General features: G+C 44.0%; 1 protein-coding gene across 3 annotated transcripts in view; it reads right to left on the minus strand.

Annotated features, from left to right (window-relative positions):
• Positions 1-15,400, minus strand: part of LOC123427682 (transcription factor MYB3R-4-like) — a 29,908-nt gene extending 14,508 nt beyond the window's left edge. The window contains exons 1-4 of one of the 3 annotated variants that reach the window (XM_045111796.1): positions 15,006-15,392; positions 6,171-6,318; positions 6,038-6,092; positions 5,662-5,719 (exon numbers count right to left, since the gene is read on the minus strand). In XM_045111796.1, the coding sequence (XP_044967731.1) occupies positions 5,662-5,719; positions 6,038-6,092; positions 6,171-6,286 (229 nt within the window). In that variant the 5' untranslated portion in view covers positions 6,287-6,318; positions 15,006-15,392. Of the gene's footprint in view, positions 1-5,661; positions 5,720-6,037; positions 6,093-6,170; positions 6,419-15,005 lie in introns of all 3 variants that reach the window. The other 2 variants (XM_045111786.1, XM_045111804.1) reach the window with 2 other exon arrangements.
• Between the last annotated feature and the right edge of the window lie 3,227 nt (positions 15,401-18,627).

The following is an 18,627-nucleotide window of genomic DNA, read 5'->3' on the forward strand; positions in this document are numbered from 1 at the left end:
TTTAGAACTGATGAAATATTTGGCGGGTGGGGAAGATGATGGAGTGCGTTTTATTTTTACTTATAATGCGGTGATTTGATGGGCCTTTCGTGGTGGTCTGGTTTTGTGTTATCCGTTAACCAACATATCTTTATGTGGCGAAATTTCTGCATCGGTGGTTGCATGTACTATATTGGTGCTATAGTATCACATGGTTGGTGGGAGGATCTGCGGGATTGATATAATTTTATATGCCGGTTGCTGATGGATCTGAAAAGTTGTTGGACTGGTAAAAATCGTAAGCTAAATTCAAAATTGTGTTCTGAGGAGGGAGAGGATCACCTCGTAGATGACTGTGCTATCGACTGCATGCCTAATCAGAATGAAGAAGGTCGACCGGGTTATATGGACCTGGAGATTGGTAATGAAAAACCTAAGCGTGCTTGGAATCGGAAGGTGTATCCGGTTTCGGCCATGCGTAGGAGTGCACGTTTTAAGACTGCTAAAAAATTCTATGATGAAAGATGAAAGGGATCTTTTGGAATAGCAGAGGTCTTAGAGACTTGGCTAAAATTAGATTTCTTGCGGAGGCTACGGTAGAATATAAGCTAGATTTTATTGCGCTAATGGAAACTGGTCGAGATAGTTTCACGCCACAGTTCTTGAAAAATTTAACCGCTGGAGTGGATTTCGACTGGCACTGTCTACCTCCAAGAGGACGATCCGGTGGGATCTTACTTGGGGTGCGATGTGAGTCACTTCAAGTACGAGAAGTGGTGGTGTGGGAGTTTGCAGTTAAGTATAGGCTGCGCGCGAAAAGTGATGGTTTTCTATGGGCTCTAGTAGCGGTGTATGGGGCGGCCCAGGCAGAGCTCAAACCAGATTTCCTAGCAGATTTGGTCCGGATATGCGATGACACGCTACCTCTATTGGTGGGGGGTGACTTTAACATTATTCGACGGTCAGACGAGAAAAACAATGATAGGTTTGACGGCAGATGGCCTTTTATGTTTAACACTATTATTGAAAGTCTAGATCTCAGGGAGATTGAACTTTCAGGAAGAAAGTATACCTGGGCAAATTCCCTACAAGAACAAACTTTCGAAAAGTTAGATAGAGTACTAACGAGTACGGAGTGGGAACAGAAGTTCCCATTAGTTTCGGTTTGTGCACTTAATCGGGCGCTCTCTGATCATACACCATTACTTCTGGATGCCGGGGAGGCAACCAGATCGGGTAACAAAAACTATTTTTCATTCGAGTCTAGCTGGTTCCTGAGGGAGGGATTCATGGACATGATTGCTAGAGAATGGAAGGTAGGATGCGGAGGGAGGTCTAATATTGAAAGATGGCAACACAAGATCAGGCATCTTCGACAGTTCTTACGGGGATGGGCAAAGGATCAAGTGGGGATATACAAAGAGGAGAAGGATAGACTCTTAAAGTATAATGATGATCTTGATCGCAAAGCGGAGATCTGTGCATTAGATGCAAATGAACGGGCTGCCAAGGATGAAGCCGAACAGAGAGTCCGGCTAATCCTTCAAGAAGAGGAAATGAAGTGGGCACTTCGAGCTAAAGTACGTACGCTTGTACATGGGGATAACAATACGAAGTTTTTCCATTTGATTGCGAATGGTAAGCACAGGAAAAAGCGGATTATGCAGTTAGAACAGGATGAAGGCACTATAGTGGGACATGAGAACTTGAAATTGTACATTACAAATTATTATAGACAGCTCTTTGGAGAGTCTGCTAATTCTTTTATCACTATGGATGAGGAAAAGGTGGCGGATATACCTCAAATCGGAGATGCCGATAATGACGTATTATCCGCTCCTTTCACGGAAAAAGAGGTGCTTGAGGCGATTTCACAAATGAAAAATGGTAAAGCTCCTGGTCCGGATGGCTTTCCGACGGAGTTTTATAAGAAATGTTCGTTTATTATTAAGGATGACCTAATGCCAATGTTCCATGACCTATATAGTGGACGTCTAAAACTCTTTCATCTCAATTTCGGCACCATTACATTGTTACCGAAGAAAGAAGGGGCGACACGTATTGAACAATTTCGACCTATATGTCTACTTAATGTTAGCTTTAAGATATTCACAAAGGTGGGTACTAATCGGCTAGCTCAGGTAGCCCATTCGGTGGTGCAAGCTACGCAGACGGCGTTCATGCCTGGTCGGAACATCCTGGAAGGGGTAGTTGTTCTGCATGAAACATTACATGAAATTCACTCGAAGAAATTAGATGGGGTCATTTTCAAGGTTGATTTCGAAAAGGCATATGATAAAGTGAAATGGTCCTTCTTGCAACAAACTCTACGTATGAAGGGGTTTGACCAACTATGGCGTAAGCATGTTGACTGTTTCATTAAAAAAGGCAGTGTCGGAATCAAAGTGAATGATGACGTTGGTCATTTCTTTCAGACACTAAAAGGTCTACGACAAGGAGATCCCATGTCGCCGATTCTTTTCAACATTGTTGCCGATATGTTGGCCTTGATGATTACGAGGGCTAGTGATAATAATCTGGTAGGAGGACTTGTACCGCATTTAGTGGATGGGGGTGTCTCAATCTTACAACATGCCGATGATACCATTTTATTCATGGAGCATAATTTACAGAAGGCCCGAAATATGAAACTTATCTTATGCTTGTTTGAACAGTTGTCTGGGTTAAAGATCAACTCTAACAAAAGTGAAATCTTTTGTTTTGGAAGGGCAAAGGAGGAACAACATACCTACAACCAACTGTTTGGGTGTGAGTGTGGGACTTTGCCGTTCACCTATCTGGGGGTGCCTATACATCACCGGAAACTTACAAACAAGGAGTGGAAATGCATTGAAGATCGATTTGAAAAGAAACTAAGTTGCTAGAAAGGCAAGCTTCTTTCTTATGGAGGACGTCTCGTACTCGTTAATTCAGTATTAACCAGTATGCCGATGTTCCTACTATCCTTCTTTGAGTTACCTAAAGGGGTTAGGAAGAGGTTAGATTTCTATCGGTCACGTTTCTTTTGGCAAAGTGATGAAGTGAAAACAAAGTATAGGCTTACTAAATGGGATATTATTTGCAGACCGAGAGATCAAGGAGGTTTAGGGGTGGAAAATTTAGAGGTCAAAAACACATGCTTGCTAAGTAAATGGTTGTTTAGAATTTCGGTAGAAACCGAAGGCATGTGGGTGCAAATTCTGAGAAATAAGTACCTACAACATAAGACCTTAGCTCAGGTAACCGTTAAACCCAATGACTCCATTTTGGAAAGGGTTGATGCGGTGTAAGAATGTGTTTTTTAACCAGACTAGGTTTGTCGTTCATAATGGTGAATCAACTAGATTCTGGGAGGATACATGGTTAGGGGATGTGCCTCTAGCGCTAGAATATCCGCAGCTATACAATATTGTCCAACGCAGACAAGAGTCGGTTGCGTCAGTCTTGAGCACCACGCCTCTAAATATCAGGTTTCGTCGATCTTTGATCGGTGAAAGATGGATCAGATGGCTTCACTTAGTTAGAAGATTAATGCAAATTCAACTGTCGGATAGGTCCGACACTATTCGGTGGAAACTAACTAAAGATGGTTCCTTTTCGGTAAAATCTATGTACCTTCATCTTATCGATTCAGGGTACATTCCAAAATCCAAACATGTATGGGAGGTCAAAGTTCCGTTGAGGATAAAGATCTTTATGTGGTTTGTTCACAAAGGTGTTATTCTCACGAAAGACAACTTGGCAAAACGTAAATGGAAAGGTAACCAGCGATGCAACTTCTGTGACAACAAGGAGACTATCAAGCACCTCTTTTTCCAATGTCCGATGGCTAAAATCCTATGGCGTTCTATACACATTGCTTTTAATATCACCCCACCCACTAGTGTCAACGAGTTGTTTGGGACGTGGGTACAGGGAGTGGGTGGTCAGTTGGCAAAGAGTATCCGGGTTGGAGCTTGCGCATTGCTATGGGCAATTTGGACCTACAGGAATGATTTAGTTTTTAACAGATGCACATCTATCCATTTTTTGCAGGTTATATACAGGGCTACCGCACTGACCCGCATGTGGTCATTACTCAGTCCTGCGGACTCCAAGGAGCTTATGGTTACTGGGTGTATCCGATGGGAGATGGTAGCACAGGTTATCTTCAACCGGTTTGGATGGCGGCAAGCTAATAGGATAGGTGGATAGGCATCTACTTATTATGTTCTTGCTGTTTGGGCGCTTTGGGCGCTTTGTATCGGCTCTTTCTTCTTCATTACCTTAAAAATCTGATGTACTCGTTCCGGATTTGGTTTATTTTTATTTAATAAAGGGCTGTATGCATCTCTCGATGCAGAGGCCGGGGCGTTGCCTCCTTTCCAAAAAAAAAAATTCAAAATTGAACACCTCAATTGAATGAAAGAGATTCAAAATTAGGGAACGTAGGGAATTAAAAGAATTGAATGGGAGAGCTCCTTGAGAAATTGTTGTCCCGGTCAAAATCGGATGACCCAGTTCTAAATTGAACACCTCAATTAATTGTGAGTCAGTAAAAATTAGGAAGCATAATGTATAGTATAAAAGAATTGAATGAGAGAGCTTTGAGAAATTGTTGATCCGGTCAAAACTAGGTGACCCAATTCTAATTAGAGACCTCAATTGAATGTGGAGTCTTTAAAGTTAGGGAGCATAATGTTATAGAGGATGTTGCAACAGATATTAGTTGTCAAAGCTGTGTTTTGGATACAGTGTCACTATCTTAAATGGCAACTTTTATGGAACCGGAGGGAGTACAAGTGTACTGCCCATGTATGTATGTAAGGGCGTATATATTAGGCAAGGCCTCAAAGTCGCTTTTATGTGCAGTTGCAGTCCCCTCTGTAAAGACAACCCATCTTTATTGGCTATTAAGCAAGACATAGCAAAATCAATGTATATATCAGCTGTAACGGTTGCGTAAGAAATTAAAGTATTTCTGATATAAGCACCAGAGTAAACTCTATTCTCAAATATTAATGTATCATGGTTTCAAAAAGTTTGTACAAGAAATTCAGCTACTTCTATCCAATTTTTAATGACTTTAAAAATAACTTTTTGTGAACGATTAAAGGTGAGTGAATGCCATAGTTAAAGTCTTAGCATGTTCATAATAAATAAAGAGTTAGCAATCCATGGACTGCTTTGTATAAGAAATTATGGATGGTTCCTGCAACACATACACGACCATGAGGTTCACCGTAACTTGCACAGGAAAAGGATGCCATAATACACCATTCAGTTATTTTCATTATAAAGATGGATGTGGAATCACCTTAATACACGATACCAAAATTAGAATGTTTTTTCTCCCACTTACAATACTAGGCACCTTTGACTATATCGCGCGTACTACGGCAATCAAACTTCCGCAAAGATGAGAGTATCTTGCGATACTATCTTAAGCAGAAACTCTAACTAGGCAGAAAAGTGGGGTACTGGGTATAGTTAACAAGAGCATTATGTGGTTTATTAACCAGCAGCGGTGAAATAAAGAAGCCTCATTTTAGACAAGTCAGTTTGGATACTTGCAACAAAAATCAACAAACCATAAAATACACGTCTGAAGAGAAATTTTGAGAGTGGCAGAGATTAAAGCAGTAGGGCTAGCAAATATAATAACTGAACAATTTCTAGCTGTTGTGTGGTTAACAAAAGTACCTATCTTTTTCCAATTTTTCCCATTGTGGATTTCAACAGCCTTCCGAAGTATATCATCCTACATTTGAGTAGCATACACATAGAACATTAGACTACATGAGCGTACCTGCTTTAGACACAAAAAAATCCGAGCGTATACTATTTATGGCCGGCACAATTAAATTGATTAAATACATATTCACAATCACCAAATATGTTACTCCCTCCAATCCATATTATTCGTCGCCGACTTAGTATAAATCAGCGACAATTTATATGGATCGGAGGGAGTACAAGAAATATTTGGAACAAAGTCAAGTTCTGCGTATAAATCTCAGTCTGGCAGTCTACAGTAGGAAGAATAATAGTTACACAAAACCGGATTTTGAAGCTTTACCTCTTCTAGGGTCCAATTCCCCTTGGTCGAGCGCCTTGCTGGACCCGTTGTCCTCCTAAAGTACAAAGAATCAGATCCATAAGGTTACATGTATAATAAAACCTGGTGCATGGTTCTTTGACAATTATTTTACCCATTGGACAACCGCCCCTTCTGAGGTCCACTGCTGGCTCTTCCATCAGGCACAGCCAAAGCAGAGGATGAACCCTCAGCGACCTTCTTTGAAGCCCTTCCCTTGTCACTTGTCATTGTGAGTGAACACCGAAAATTCAATTTCCACTCTGTAGCAGAAGCCAGGGAAGGGTCTAAGAATCATTATAATTTCAAACCCCCAGCGAGTCCTTCAAGGAGTTGTGTCGCAGAAGGAGAATAGGTCATAGGCTGCCAAGGAAAAGAAAAGAGTACCAAAATAGGTTGTTAAGGCTATTGTTCACTTCAGCAAAAGATACATAAGCAATTAAAAATAACCACCAAGTACCAACATTTCAGGAGCAGACCAGCCTATCTCTCCCAAGTTTATTGTGTTGCCCCGTACTACCCTCACCCCACTACTGTCATACACCACAGCCCCCAACCTCATCCCTTTTGTTACCAAAACCTCCATCAGAGAGTACGAGGCATCACCGCTTACAATAGGTCACATACTGTCCAATAACTATAACGTTAACCATATGACCGCAAACAAACCTCCCCAATTTGTACATCATGGTCGGCTGTGTTTGTCTCTGTGTTAGTGTATACCCTTAGCATCCCCGCAAAAAAGTGTATACGCCTAGCAAGTGTAGGTAATAAATATTCTAGAGAATCCACAAAATTCGTCATGGTATCGGAGCTACTGTTGGTGGTGACCAAACCCGCAAATAAATGCCAATGTAGGCTCTCAAGAAGAGATTCTCCAATTGAGTCAAAGAGAAAACAATAGTTTGGACGATTTTTTTGTTACCGATAACTCAGTGAGTATGAGACACCATATGCCAAATTTCCCTCTATGCTTTCAGGAGACTGAAATGGACAGCGGGGGTCTGTTTATCAGTTGTCCCTGGACTAGGAATCCTTGGTTGGTTGTGCCGTCCTCCTCGCGGCTGACATATAAGGCCTTGTAATGGTGGATCGAGTCTTCGTGGTGATGAGAACTTTGCTTGGTGATTCGTGACTCGTAGCAGCAGCATCGGCAAGTGAGGGCGGCAATGCTGGCGGAGTACAGAGTCTTAGCTTTTACGGTGAAAACACCCAAGGCATTGTTTTGTGCCTGGCAGTGACCTTGTTGAAGGCATTGTTTTGAGAGCGCGGATCTTCTCTAGAGTGAAAATCTAAGATCTAGTATCGGGGGATGACGGTGCTTGTGCACTATGTCCTTCTAGGAGGCGTCGCTTTTGGAGAGTTTAGACTTCGGGTGGTGTCTAGGTGGTGGTTCATGCTGCAGCTACAAGAAATTGATCATCGTCGCTTTCTTTTTCTTCTTTTGGAGAGTTTAGACTTCGGGTGGTGTCTAGGTGGTGGTTCATGCTGCAGCTACAAGAAATTGATCATCGTCGCTTTCTTTTTCTTCTTCTTCTTTTTGTCTTTTGGTTGTACGCATCCGTAATGTCTTTACAACATTGTGTTGTTGCAGAGGTTGGGTGTAATTGGTATCTCTATGATAATAATATATTCCCCTTGTCAAAAAAAGGGCAGGACATGATTGCACCATCCCATCTCCATCTTAATTGTAAGATGTGCAATATTGCATTCTCTCTAGAAAAAATATGTGGCATTCTTTTTATGCACTAATGTTATGGGTGAACAGACAAATCATGAACCATAGAACCTTCCTTGAGCAAAACAAAATCTGAAACCCCTAAACCCTTTTGTAACTCAAAATTGTGATATGTTTTTTTCAAGGTATCAGGAACCTTGAAAGGTCCAATAGCCTGCTTTGCAAATGGTGGTGGAATTTTGAGAGTAAAGAAGATTGATGGCAAGAAATTGTCAGGAAAAATACAAGATTGATAATGGTATACAAAGTGAACTTTACTACCAAAGACTCCCATTGTTGGACTGAATTGCGAAAAATCAAGCAATTCTATATCCAGGGGAGGATAGTGAAGAATGGTAAAAACACTGATTTTGGAAGGATACCTGGATTGGATCTGGTCCTTTGAAAACACAATTTCTTGAACTATTCATGATATGCAATGAGACACAGAGATCAGTGAGACAGATGGCTGGTAGCAATTGGAACATAACTTTCTAAAAATGGTTGGATGCCGACCATGATCCAACTGTGAACAAAAGGACAGATGGCTTTGTGTCGGGAAGGTTGGTCACAGACAATATCCTTGTGGCCTATGAGATCTCACATTTCTTGTTGAACAAAAGGACAGGGAAGGAGGAGTATGATGTTGTTAAAGTTGACATGAGCAAGGCGTACGACCATGTTGAATGGCCATTTTTGGAAGCAATGATGCACAAACTTGGTTTTGACAGCACCTGGGTGAGACTTGTGATGAAATGTGTTAGGTCGGTGCGTACCAGATTAAAGTAAATGGAGACCTGTCTGAGCAGTTTGTTCCGTCTAGAGGGCTCAGGCAAGGTGACCCATTTTCGCCATATTTGTTTGCGATCTATGCAGAAGGGCTGTCAGCTTGGCTCCATGATGCCCAGAATAGAGGAACTTTTAGTGGCATTCAAATTCGTCCAGGGGCTCCTGCTATCTCCCATTTGTTTTTTGTTGATGATTCAGTGTTGCTCATGAGAGCAAAGGAGAGCGAGACCTTGGAGCTGATTTTGGAAGGATACCTGGATTGGATCCGGTCCTTTGAAAACACAATTTCTTGAACTATTCATGATATGCAATGAGACACAGAGATCAGTGAGACAGATGGCTGGTAGCAATTGGAACATAACTTTCTAAAAATGGTTGGATGCCGACCATGATCCAACTGTGAACAAAAGGACAGATGGCTTTGTGTCAGGAAGGTTGATCACAGACAATATCCTTGTGGCCTATGAGATCTCACATTTCTTGTTGAACAAAAGGACAGGGAAGGAGGAGTATGATGTTGTTAAAGTTGACATGAGCAAGGCGTACGACCATGTTGAATGGCCATTTTTGGAAGCAATGATGCACAAACTTGGTTTTGACAGCACCTGGGTGAGACTTGTGATGAAATGTGTTAGGTCGGTGCGTACCAGATTAAAGTAAATGGAGACCTGTCTGAGCAGTTTGTTCCGTCTAGAGGGCTCAGGCAAGGTGACCCATTTTCGCCATATTTGTTTGCGATCTATGCAGAAGGGCTGTCAGCTTGGCTCCATGATGCCCAGAATAGAGGAACTTTTAGTGGCATTCAAATTCGTCCAGGGGCTCCTGCTATCTCCCATTTGTTTTTTGTTGATGATTCAGTGTTGCTCATGAGAGCAAAGGAGAGCGAGACCTTGGAGCTGATTTTGGAAGGATACCTGGATTGGATCCGGTCCTTTGAAAACACAATTTCTTGAACTATTCATGATATGCAATGAGACACAGAGATCAGTGAGACAGATGGCTGGTAGCAATTGGAACATAACTTTCTAAAAATGGTTGGATGCCGACCATGATCCAACTGTGAACAAAAGGACAGATGGCTTTGTGTCAGGAAGGTTGATCACAGACAATATCCTTGTGGCCTATGAGATCTCACATTTCTTGTTGAACAAAAGGACAGGGAAGGAGGAGTATGATGTTGTTAAAGTTGACATGAGCAAGGCGTACGACCATGTTGAATGGCCATTTTTGGAAGCAATGATGCACAAACTTGGTTTTGACAGCACCTGGGTGAGACTTGTGATGAAATGTGTTAGGTCGGTGCGTTACCAGATTAAAGTAAATGGAGACCTGTCTGAGCAGTTTGTTCCGTCTAGAGGGCTCAGGCAAGGTGACCCATTTTCGCCATATTTGTTTGCGATCTATGCAGAAGGGCTGTCAGCTTGGCTCCATGATGCCCAGAATAGAGGAACTTTTAGTGGCATTCAAATTCGTCCAGGGGCTCCTGCTATCTCCCATTTGTTTTTTGTTGATGATTCAGTGTTGCTCATGAGAGCAAAGGAGAGCGAGACCTTGGAGCTGATTTTGGAAGGATACCTGGATTGGATCCGGTCCTTTGAAAACACAATTTCTTGAACTATTCATGATATGCAATGAGACACAGAGATCAGTGAGACAGATGGCTGGTAGCAATTGGAACATAACTTTCTAAAAATGGTTGGATGCCGACCATGATCCAACTGTGAACAAAAGGACAGATGGCTTTGTGTCAGGAAGGTTGATCACAGACAATATCCTTGTGGCCTATGAGATCTCACATTTCTTGTTGAACAAAAGGACAGGGAAGGAGGAGTATGATGTTGTTAAAGTTGACATGAGCAAGGCGTACGACCATGTTGAATGGCCATTTTTGGAAGCAATGATGCACAAACTTGGTTTTGACAGCACCTGGGTGAGACTTGTGATGAAATGTGTTAGGTCGGTGCGTTACCAGATTAAAGTAAATGGAGACCTGTCTGAGCAGTTTGTTCCGTCTAGAGGGCTCAGGCAAGGTGACCCATTTTCGCCATATTTGTTTGCGATCTATGCAGAAGGGCTGTCAGCTTGGCTCCATGATGCCCAGAATAGAGGAACTTTTAGTGGCATTCAAATTCGTCCAGGGGCTCCTGCTATCTCCCATTTGTTTTTTGTTGATGATTCAGTGTTGCTCATGAGAGCAAAGGAGAGCGAGACCTTGGAGCTGATTTTGGAAGGATACCTGGATTGGATCCGGTCCTTTGAAAACACAATTTCTTGAACTATTCATGATATGCAATGAGACACAGAGATCAGTGAGACAGATGGCTGGTAGCAATTGGAACATAACTTTCTAAAAATGGTTGGATGCCGACCATGATCCAACTGTGAACAAAAGGACAGATGGCTTTGTGTCAGGAAGGTTGATCACAGACAATATCCTTGTGGCCTATGAGATCTCACATTTCTTGTTGAACAAAAGGACAGGGAAGGAGGAGTATGATGTTGTTAAAGTTGACATGAGCAAGGCGTACGACCATGTTGAATGGCCATTTTTGGAAGCAATGATGCACAAACTTGGTTTTGACAGCACCTGGGTGAGACTTGTGATGAAATGTGTTAGGTCGGTACGTTACCAGATTAAAGTAAATGGAGACCTGTCTGAGCAGTTTGTTCCGTCTAGAGGGCTCAGGCAAGGTGACCCATTTTCGCCATATTTGTTTGCGATCTATGCAGAAGGGCTGTCAGCTTGGCTCCATGATGCCCAGAATAGAGGAACTTTTAGTGGCATTCAAATTCGTCCAGGGGCTCCTGCTATCTCCCATTTGTTTTTTGTTGATGATTCAGTGTTGCTCATGAGAGCAAAGGAGAGCGAGACCTTGGAGCTGCAGCGAATTCTTGGGGTCTATGAGAGATGTTCTGGTCAGTGTGTCAATCATGAGAAATTTGCGGTTATGTTCAGTAAGAATAGCTCAGTGCAGACCAAGGTTAGGGTGAAAGACTCCCTAGGTATTGTCAGCGAGGCCTACAATGAGAAATACCTGGGGCTGCCTGTGTATATTGGTCGGTCCAAACGGCGAGCATTCGCCTATCTCAAAGACACTATCTGGAATCGGATGCAAGGGTGGAACGAACGAACCCTCTCTCGGCAGGGCAAGGAGATTCTGGTTAAAGGTGTAGCGCAGGCGATCCCAACCTTTGCCATGTCAGTTTTTTATCTCACCAAGACCTTTTGTATGGAGCTGAGTGTTATGATCAGTCGTTACTGGTGGAGTCAACAGGAAAAGGACAATAAAATTCACTAGGTCGGCTGGCCAAAACTTACTCGGTCGAAGGGAAGAGGGGGGCTCGGATTCAGAGACATACATGATTTTAACACCGCCATGCTGGCCCGGCAGGGATGGCGCCTGCTCCAACAATCGGAGACCCTGTGTGCACAGCTTCTTAAGGCCAAGTATTTCCCAAATTGTTCGGTGTTGGAGGCGGATCAGACTACAAACATGTCCTATGTGTGGCGCGGTATCACTCATGGTATTGAGTTGATCAAGCAAGGTGTTATTTGGCGTGTGGGGGATGGACAGAACATCCGTATTTGGGATGATCCATGGATCCCTAGAGCCTGTTCGCGGAAGGTGATAACTCCTAAAGGAGGTAACCTATTGACTAAGGTTTCAGAGCTTATTGATCTTGTTTCTGCCAAGTGGGATGAGGACCTGATCAGGGACATGTTCTAGGAGGAGGATGCCAATCTAATCCTCCAAATGCCGTTGCGGGATGGAGTGAAGACTTCATGGCCTAGCACTTCGATCCCAAGGGTAACTTCTCTGTCCGACAAGCCTACAAACTTGAACGGGCTATCTCTGAGGTTCGAATAGATGGAAATGATGTTGCCCCTCAAAGGGTTGGTAATTTGAATGATGGTGGTGATGTCAAATGGAAAAGATTGTGGAGGATGCCTTGCCCGGGGAAGATCCGACACTTTATGTGGAGAATGGCGCATAGTACCATTCCCACAAAGGATATTTTGAGCAGGAGGGGAGTGCAAATTGATGATCATCGATGCTTTTTGTGCAATTCTAGGCATTAATCAGGGAAACACTTGTTTGTTGAATGTCACGAGGTCAAGCAGGTGTGGAGAGAATTGAATCTCGAATTTGTCAGGCTGAAGTTGGAGGGCTTCACTTCGATTGAGCAAACTCTAGACAGTCTTTGTCTGCAGCCTGAGAATGTTCGCATGCAAGTCATTGTCATGTGGTGGCAGTGGTGGAATCAGCGGAACAAAGTGCGAGAGGGAGAGAAACCGATGGAGGCCAGCCAGTTTGCATTCAGAGCTGCATGTACTTCTTCGGAATATAGCGAATGTTTCTGTAAGATGACAAAGCCGGCGGTGGTTACTCATCAGTAGACCGCGCCACCACAAGACGTGATAAAGATCAATGTGGATGGGACCTATGCCCCTGCGGATCAGCAGGGCGCTTAGGGTGTGCTGGCTCGGGATAGCGCTGGGGTTGTGGTTGCGGCTCGTGCGGGGCGGTTGGTACATGTTGCAGAGGCATTCGACACTGAATTGCATGCGGTCGAGAAGGCAGTGGACCTGGCGGCTGAGCTCGGGGTGCTGAGCCTGATTATCGAGACAGACGCACTCCTAGTCACTCAAGCCCTCAATAGGCGGACGCCAGATTTTCCACGACAGGCTCATGTTATTGCAGATGTCAGGGCTCAGGCCATACTTTGGTTCTCCTCCTGTGAGTTCGTCCATTGTAAGCGTGAGGCAAACATGCCTGCTCACCACCTTGCCAAGCTTGGCTTAGCACTCCCTGAGGGAGATGTAGCTGTTTTCGATGATGATGTTTCAGCTCATGTAGCTGCTTATGTTATGGGCGATTTAGCCCTAAACGTTGCGTAATAAAGCTTATGCTTACTTTAAAAAAAAACATGATCCAACTGAAGAATCATGCTACAAAGAGTTTGTGGAGGAGGACATCCCTAGATGGATGCAGAATAGAAAAGGGAAATTTATAGTTCAAAGTATGTATGAGCACATCTCTGATAGGGGACCTGACATACCCTTTAAGCACTTGTGGAAAGCTAAATTGCCTCTAAAAATCAAAGTATGGTTATGGCTGATATGGCACAATTCAATTGCTACCATACATAATATGCTGAAAAGAAAATGGATCCTTTGTGTCGATTTTGTCCTGATATCTGGAGTGTGGTTTGTAAATGCTTGGGCGCAAGTCTTAACCCACTTGCTTTACACAGTACTTCCGGTGGATCCGGAATTTATCGCTAGAAGTAGAAATCTACAAATTGTGGGTATTGCTGCTTTAAGTTGGGCTATTCGGAAGCTGCCTAACCATATTTGCATCGAAAAAACAATAGTGATATCTCCGGCTGAGTTCATTTGCTATGCTTGCTCTTTTATGTGATACTGGGCAGGTCTACAGAGGGGAGATGATCATGCTGGGCTGCTGCCTGGGCGGATGCTCTACAAAACGCAGCCTTGGAGGTGCATGACGTCAGGGAGGGTAACAGGAGAGAAGATGCGCTCCTGTTGGAAGGAAGGAGAGATGAGGATGATGCTGCCGAAGACAAGGAAGGAGGATGAAAAAAGATGCTGATCAAGAACTACTTTTGGGGCGCTCAAGAAATGTGGTGGCAATTCCTGATGAGAACTTCAAATGTGGTGGGGTTTTGCAATTCCTGATGAGAACTTCAAATGTGGTGGGGTTTTGCAATTCACTCAACTATGTGCCGGTGAAAAAATGTCTCTTGGTGAACTTGTTTGGAATTTGTAATATATAGTTCGAACATCTCGAACCTTAGTTTTTTATAAGTTTGTCTTTTTTGTTTTTGTTTTGCACCAGGATGCTTTTATATCACTGTACTTTTTTTTGTTCCGTTATCTGCTGATAGTGGAACCGGATCACATGTTGGATGGAAGGGGATTTTCTTTTGTCCTTTAGACTCTCTGCTGGCCCATATCAAAAGAATCTGACCGCCCCTCACCCCAACACACACAAGAAACACTAAGATCTTGCAGACAGGGTCCCAACATCACTGACTGGCAATCTTCGCCCGATCCTCGGCCATAACCAACATTTTTTGCACAAAAAATAGTCGCGCATTGCGGATACAAGAAATTTTGTCCGGGAAACCACATGAACATCGCCACCCAGAGCGAATCCAAGTTGATCGGAGACGCATCCAGCAATGTAGCGGAAACAACCGGAGACAGAATCCGTGAGAACCCTTGATGTGAAAAAATAATAATTCACACCAAACCCCTTCCGAGATCCGGCGAATGCCCGTCCCACCAAACGGGCCGACATCACCTGCAACCCCAGAGAGTCGGCGACGGGAAAGAAAACGGAGATTTCTACCTTTCCATTGGAAACAAGAAAAGGGGGAGATTTCAAATTCTACACCGGTAAACGCAAGAAAGCTTACCTCTCCGGCGGATCCGACGCGGCGCATCCGCTTGCCCCAGCAGCGATTGACACGCGCCGCCTGAGCCTCCTGCCGCCTCCGCCACCAAATCCTTAATCACCGGAGCGCAAAAGGAAAAGTCTCTTTCTTTTTTTATTGGATTGGAAATGAAAATAAGTCTTCTCTCCGCTTCCCTTCGCGTGGGAGGTTTAAATTGGTGGATGCGACAGACTGGAAGAGTAAGAAGTGGAGTGAGAAGGACGGCTCGGATGTCGGTTACCGGCAGAACCGATAGGTGTGAGCCGTTTGCTCAACGGCTAGGCTGCAGCTTTGGCGGATTTTGAATACCAACGGCTGGCTACTGGGACTGGCCGGTGAGCGGGGGCGTCGAGGATCTCTCTGTAGCGGCTTTACCAGTTGCTTCAGTTTAACCTAGTGGAGAGAACTGCCGGTTCAAAACCACTAGCCCGCTTGGAACTTGGAAGTGGCCGACAAGGGCTTGAAAAGAAAAAAGAAAAAACCATAAAAAGCACATAAATAAAATAAAATAAAAGGACAGCTGTATCCACACGCCGCCGACCGCAAACATCTCCATTCTTGGGATCATAACATCGTAACATAGTTGACGGTATCATGGCTAGGGGGTCTCTCATCATGACGGTTCCCAACCTGGTGGGCCAGGCTGATGACTCCTTGTCGGTTATGTCATGGGCATCATGTGAAGGTCCTTCTAGGTGAATGTTACGGCGTGATGGGAGTTCGGATCAACGCTCAGGTCAGTGCCGGCGTGGTCTTCGCGTGAGGCGAGATGTTCGTCTTCGGCTGCGTCACCCTTCTCGCCAACTCGCCTCACCACCTCAACCATGTCGAGGCCTTTGATAGGCATGATCATAAGATTCAGTAGCGTGAGGTACACCGTGCATCTCCGTGGAGAGCTGATTATCTCAGGTTTGGAGTAGTAGATGCCGGATCTTCTAATCTCAATGATAAATTAGATCGTAGAGTTACCGAATCTCCTGATCTCAATGTCAAATCGGATCATGGAATCACTAGAGGAAGTAGGTTGTTTGACCCACTCACCGCCCATCTCGTTGCCAATGTCGAAGATCTTACCGATGTCCTCAAGGGAACCACCGATGAGGTCGAAGGCATGGAAGAGGATGTAGGCAAGTCCGCAGACAGCCGACCACCAGCCACGACGCCCTCAGACGAGTGTAAGTAGACCTCGACCTATGACTTCTACATGATGGACACGCCAAACACGAGTAACAATGGGACAACGATGATGTCAACGCCAATAGCAAGAACAACACCAACGGAGAAAACAACAATGGTCCTGATAGCCCTCCAAGTGACGGTTCCTGTGAATAGAATGAGAATTTTAAGAGTGACTCGAGTCCCTGCATTGAGGACCAATCCATGATGGAGGCCATGAGAGGCTCGTCAGGTCAGTGAAGAAAGTTGCAGGGACATAAAACTGTTGCTCCAATAAATGCAGGTCGTCGATGACCAATGGGAGGTAGTCCTCCAATGTGAGGAGAATCTGAAGAACAAGTCGAAGAAGCAGAAGGCAGCCAAGAAGGCACCGGACAGAGAAGGTCGGGACCTGATGAAGGACTTGGGCGCCATTGCGGACTACAATGCGGTTTCTGAACACACGTGGTCTAAAGACGTGCACCCATGTGCGGGAGATCGGTGTCAATGTTAAAACCTACAGATCTCGGGTAGGGGGTCCCGAGCTAGCAATCTTGGCTAGGTGGTAACACGACATAGGGGCATGTTGTTTTACCCAGGTTCAAGCCCTCTCTAAGAGGTAAAACCATGCGTCTTGCTTGTATTATATTGATTTATGGATGGGGTACAAAGTACAGGAGCATCTACCTCGAGATCGTATGAATGAGCTTGAATCTAAGAAGCTGGCCAAAAGAAATATGTGCTTGATGCTGCGCTAGGTGATGCACCACCCTCTACGGCAACCCAAGATGTTTTGAACGCTTGGCAAGCACGTAAGGATGACTACTCACTAGTTCAATGTGCAGTTTTGTATGGCTTAGAACCAAGACTTCAAAGACGTTTTGAACGTCATGGAGCATATGAGATCTTCCAGGAGTTGAACTTTATCTTTGAGAAAAATGCCCGGACCGAGAGGTATGAGACCTCCGATAAGTTCTATGCTTGCAAAATAGAGGAGAATTTGTCTATCAGTGAACAGGTGCTCAGAATGTCTAGGTACTCTAACCGTCTCGATGAGCTCGGGATTTAACTCCCGCAAGAAGCTGTCACTGACAGAATTCTTCAGTCACTGCCACCTAGCTATAAGAGCTTCGTGTTGAACTATAACATGCCAGGGATGAATAAGTCACCCGACGAGTTATTTGCGATGCTGAAAGTTGCCGAGTCAGAAATCCAGAAAGAACATCAAGGGTTGATGGTCAATAAGACCACTAGTTTCAAGAAAAACCGCAAAGTTAAGAAGGGTAACTCCAAGAAGAGTGGCAAAGCTGTTGCCCGTCTGATGAAGAAACCCAAGGCTGGACCTAATCCGAAAACCGAGTGCTATTATTGCAAGGGGACTGGTCAATGGAAGCATAATTGCCCCAAGTATCTGGCCGATAAGAAGGCGACCAACGCCATACGAGGTATATTTGATATACATGTTATTGATGTGTACCTCACCAGCTCTCGTAGTAGTGCATGGGTATTTGATACCGGTTCTGTTGCTCACATTTGCAACTCGAAACAGGAATTGCGGAATAAACGAAGGCTGGCAAAGGATGAAGTGATGATGCGCGTGGTAAATGGTTCCAAGGTTGATGCAATCGCCGTCGACACAGTCTCACTTCAGTTACCATCGGGATTAGTGATGAACTTAAATAATTATTATTTAGTGCCTGCGATGAGCATGAACATTATATCTGGATCTTTTTTAATGCGAGACGGTTACTCATTTAAGTCAGAGAATAATGGTTTTTCTATTTATATGAGTAATATCTTTAATGGTCGTGTACCCAATGTAAGGGGTTTGTTCATTTTGAATCTCGATTGTGATGACACTCATGTCCATAACATTGAGACCAAAAGATATAGAGTTAACAATCATAGCGCCACTTTCTTGTGGTACTGCCGCTTAGGTCATATTGGTGTTAAGTGCATGAAGAAACTCCATGCTGATGGACTTTTAGAGTCACTTGATTTTGAATTGCTTGACACATGCGAACCATGTCTCATGGGTAAGATGACTAAGACTCTGTTCTCTGGAAGAATGGAGCGTGCAAGTGACGTGTTGGAGATCGTCCATACAGATGTATGCGGACCAATGAGCATAGAGGCGTGCGGCGGATATCGTTATTTTCTCACCTTCACTCGCGATTTGAGTAGGTATGGCTATATCTACTTGATGAAGCACAAGTCTGAAACGTTTGAAAAGTTCAAACAATTTCAGACTGAAGTTGAAACTCATTGTAGCAAGAAGATCAAGTTCCTACGATCTGACCGAGGAGGTGAATATCTGAGTTACGAGTTTGGTGCTCACTTAAGACAATGTGGAATTGTTTCACAGTTGACACCGCCTGGAACACCACAATGTAATGGTGTGTCCGAACGTCATAATCGTATTTTATTAGATATGGTGCGTTCTATGATC

Source organism: Hordeum vulgare, chromosome 1H (genome assembly GCF_904849725.1).
Source record: "Hordeum vulgare subsp. vulgare chromosome 1H, MorexV3_pseudomolecules_assembly, whole genome shotgun sequence".
NCBI lineage: Eukaryota > Viridiplantae > Streptophyta > Magnoliopsida > Poales > Poaceae > Hordeum > Hordeum vulgare.